Genomic DNA, 4693 nt, shown 5'->3' with positions numbered 1-4693 from the left:
TATCTCAACAATGGAACTATCACCTGGACTATTCGAAAACTATTCAGACTACGCGGTTTCTCTGCTAATAGTGTGGTTGCAAGTGTTTTCAATCAAAGAGAGTAAAATGACACGATCCTGGCATGTGTTGCACATTCCATGGATGAAAATGTATTGATATTGTGTTGGTGTTGCTTATGTAACAGTGTTTTGTCGTCGTTAACCAGCGCTTCTGTCTTTGGGGACAAGACTCTACCCAAAAGGTGGAGTCATAATTATGATAAAGAAAAATTAATTTAGGAATATACCAAAATTAAGGATTCTTTTTAAACTAGTCTCCAGTAAAAAGGGGGGGGGGTCACTTAAGTAATAGATACTAACGGCATAAGTTAAGAAGTTGGTCATTAATAAGAGGTATAAGGAGTATCAGAATAGCGTATGGACTAAGATCATCGCGTGTTGACTAGGCTGTTCGCTTATGGCCTAGTCTGTTGGCGTATGGACTAGTCTGTTGGGGTATGGACTATACTCTTGGCGTATGAGCTATGGCGTATGGACTAGACTATTGGCTTATAGACTAGGCAGACTGCATACGGACCAGGCAGTCGGTAGGTAGACTGTTGTATATGAAATACACGAGAAAAACAACAAACCTGAATATATAGTAATATGTGGCCCAACAGTAACAAGAGAGTTTCATAATGTGTGTGTGTGTGTGTGTGTGTGTGTGTGTGTGTGTGTGTGTGTGTGTGTGTGTGTGTGTGTGTGTGTGTGTGTGTGTGTGTGTGTGTGTGTGTGTGTGTGTGTGTGTGTGTGTGTGTGTGTGTGTGTGTGTGTGTGTGTGTGTGTGTGTGAGAGAGAGAGAGAGAGAGAGTAACCACCAATAGTATTGAAATCGACAGCATTCCGACAGCTGATAATCTTTTCATTTGTATTTTCAAGGTTTTTAACAACAATTTTACTACTATTTGTACACAAGAGAATCTACTCCTATGTAATATGTATGTCTACATATATTGCAATGTATATAATACATGACCAATATGTATATGATGTGTAATGTATACAATGTACATGTTATGTAGCATATATAATATATAATGCATGATATACATTGTACTATATATACAATATGATACAATGAATATAGCACATATATTTCAAATATATACATATATGCTAATAAGAACACGGGTACGTGTGTTCACTTATGCAAAGTAGACCACTTGGAAAAAGAAACTAACGAAGCAGAGCGCTTTCGTATATTACATCTTCAGTGCAACAAGTGAAATATATATATATATATATATATATATATATATATATATATATTTCATATGCATATATTTGGTATATATATATTTCACATAGTTCAAATATGTATATATGAAATATAGATAATATATATATATTTAAAATATGTATATATAGAATATGAATATAATATATTTCAAATGTGTGTGTATAATATATATATATTTCAAATATATATGTATATAATATAGATATATGCATTTCAAATATGTATCTATATAATATGAATATAATATATACATTTCAAATATGTATGTATATAGTATAGGTATGATATATATATTTCAAATATGTATATATATATATATATATATAGATATAATATGTACATTTCAAATATGTATATAACACAGATGTAATATATACATTTCAAATATGTATGTATATAATATAGATGTAATATATACAATTCAAATATGTATGTATATAATAGATGTAGTATATACATTTCAAATATATACGTGTGTAATATAGATGTAGTATATACATTTCAAATATATACGTATGTAATATAGATATAGTATATACATTTCAAATATATATGTATACAATATAAATATATATACATTTCAAATACATATGTATACAATAACGATATATTTCAAAATATGTATGTATATATAATATAAATATATATACTTCAAATATACATATAGATATTATATTATGTTATATATATGTATGTATATATATATATATATATATATATATATGTATGTATATATATATATATATATATATATATATATATAATATATATATATATATAATATATATATAATATAAAATACAAATATGATTCATAAACATGATATATATAATAATGATAGTTTATATATGTATATATATATATATATATATATATATATATATATATATATATATATATATATATATATATATATATATGATACAAAAACCATAATATAAATGATGTATGATGTTTCATATCTGATCTGACAATGTGTGTGTATATATATATATATATATATATATATATATATATATATATATATATATATATGATACAAAAACCATAATATAAATTGTATATGATGTTTCATATCTGATATGACAATGTATATATATATATATATATATATATATATATAATATATATATATATATATATATATATATATATATATATAAAACATACTAAGAATATATATATCAGACATGTATACTTTATATCTATAGTACATTCAGTATAGATAATCATGTGATAATATATACATAGTGTATAGAATATACACGTGTATAAAACATGCATAATTCATATTACATTGTATGTGTTTATAATATGCATATATACTATTTAGATAACGTATACATATTTCATAATATGTGCATTATATAATGCGAATATATCTAATATATACATACATGATTCATATCTATACCACATTGTATACATGTGTATAATGTGCAATGTATATGCAATATGTATACAATAGTTTTTATGTATGCATATATGGAATTTATATATGCTTATACATTTTGTATATCTTCATATGTGTATATAACTATATATGTATGTAATGATAGGTACATGATATACATTGTACATATCACGTATGTATGCTAACGTATTATCTACATATCGGTATGTGTATATATATATGTGTGTATATGTATATGTATATATATATAACCCGACTTGAAGTTGTATGTATGGTTGCATTAAATATGATTACGAATAGTATCAAGTGTATAATTGTGACCTGTATACCATGTGTTCAGTGTACACCTAATATGTGGAAAATATGCGCAGGATATGCGGCTCATGACTTCATCAAACAGCGGTGCGCGTTGTATGGGTCCATGCGGCGCGTATGCTGTTTTTATGAGGAATACGCAGATGTAATGGATTGGTACATGTGGACGCATAGGGTGGATTTACTGCGGCCGAAGCCTTCGCCCTAAGTGCTCGGGCCATTAGAGGAAACTGCAATCATTTGTGGCCCTTTAGGGATCGATATCGGCTCTTTGAAAGACACGAAACAAACTAGAATAGACTTTATACAACGAGTTTAGACGGGAGATGGTACTATACTACCGGCATCAGACTAGTGATTCGTCAAGAAAATGAAACAAGAAATGAAATGAAACGGAATGAAATGGTGTACATACCATCAACGGAAGGCGAGGGGCACTGTGATGACAAGTACGATGCCATCGGGTACGCAGGGTACGATGCTTGTTGGTACATGGTCGGGAACCCATACCCTGGGGTGTTGTACCCTGGAGGGGTGGCTTGCTGGTAAGCTAGAGGTTGTGTATAGGGCGGCGTGTGTGCCGCCATTGATGCAAGACCTTGCTGCGGAAGATCCATATACTTCGAAGCAACCAAATCCTGGTCAGGCATGGTGATGGTATCAGCGTTGGCCAGGGTGACGTGACGACAGATGCGACGGGAGCGGTGACGGCGGTGACGGCGACGGCGGCGGCGGCGGCGGCGGCGTCGTCAGGAGCGGTGATCGTCCGCATGTACAGTCACGCCTTGTCTCCTTACACCCGGAGACTCAGCCAAGAGGGGATGTCTTTGCGCGTGCACGCCACGCTGGTTTTTTAGATTTTTTTTTTTTTCCCTTTTTCAAAACTGGGGAGGGGAGAGGGGAGACACAGGTCTTGTTGGTGTTTGATTGTTTCGGGTCTCAGGGTCCTAAGAAAACAAAACTGAACTACCGACGGGTCGGACTAAAAGCACAACCCCCCGGTCCCGGCAGGCAGGCAAGCAAGCAAGCAAGCAAAGAATACCACACTCAGCACGTCGCTACAGTAGTTACCTTCACCAGCGAGCAAATACTTGTGTGAGCGACTCGTGCGCCAAGGTAACAACCACCAACCCTGAGGCTCAGACCACGCCCCCTTTCCACCTTCCGGCCTTCCCATTGGCGCTCCGAATCCCCGGGAGCGCGCCAAGTTCGATGACGTAAGAGGCCATGTCCATATTTGGAGGTTCTCGACCAATTAGCGGGCTCCTTGGGCTAGAAACTCCACCTATGGGAGGGAGGAGCACCCCGGGACGCGTAAGTCGGCAGCGACAAGGACTCGGAACAGGTAGAGGAAAAAAGAGGATGACAGGGCTGCTGTGCATCTTGAACAACTAGAGCAACCGGCAGTAAACAAGCAGTCTACCGGCTCCGGTTGGCTCCAGAGTTCTCCTCTCCCTCCTCCCCCTCCTCCTCCTCCTCTTCGTCCTCTTTCTTCTCTTCCTCCTCTTTATCCTCCTCTTCCTTTTGGTCCTCCTCTGGCGCCAGACGCGCCCTTCGCTCCTGCTGCCATTTTGTCGTCGCTGTCGCCAGCTGGTTGTGGCGTGGCTTGGCGCCGCTAGAAGTGGGTGGCGCCACGGATCGCCACCGCGTCAGTCATCGCCAACAACAAACATCCAAACAGG

General features: G+C 35.4%; 1 protein-coding gene across 1 annotated transcript in view; it reads right to left on the bottom strand.

The window, feature by feature from the left end:
* Positions 1-4446, bottom strand: part of LOC143039994 (uncharacterized) — a 129156-nt gene extending 124710 nt beyond the window's left edge. Inside the window, exon 1 of the mRNA XM_076210512.1 lies at positions 3427-4446. Coding sequence (XP_076066627.1) covers positions 3427-3661 — 235 coding nt within the window. The 5' untranslated portion in view covers positions 3662-4446. The remainder of the gene's footprint in view (positions 1-3426) is intronic.
* Between the last annotated feature and the right edge of the window lie 247 nt (positions 4447-4693).

The sequence above is a fragment of the Oratosquilla oratoria genome, chromosome 27 (assembly GCF_046742065.1).
Source record: "Oratosquilla oratoria isolate Oo_2021 chromosome 27, ASM4674206v1, whole genome shotgun sequence".
NCBI classification, from domain to species: domain Eukaryota; kingdom Metazoa; phylum Arthropoda; class Malacostraca; order Stomatopoda; family Squillidae; genus Oratosquilla; species Oratosquilla oratoria.
Note: the sequence above shows the minus strand (reverse complement) of the source record. Positions and strands in the feature narration are given on the sequence as shown.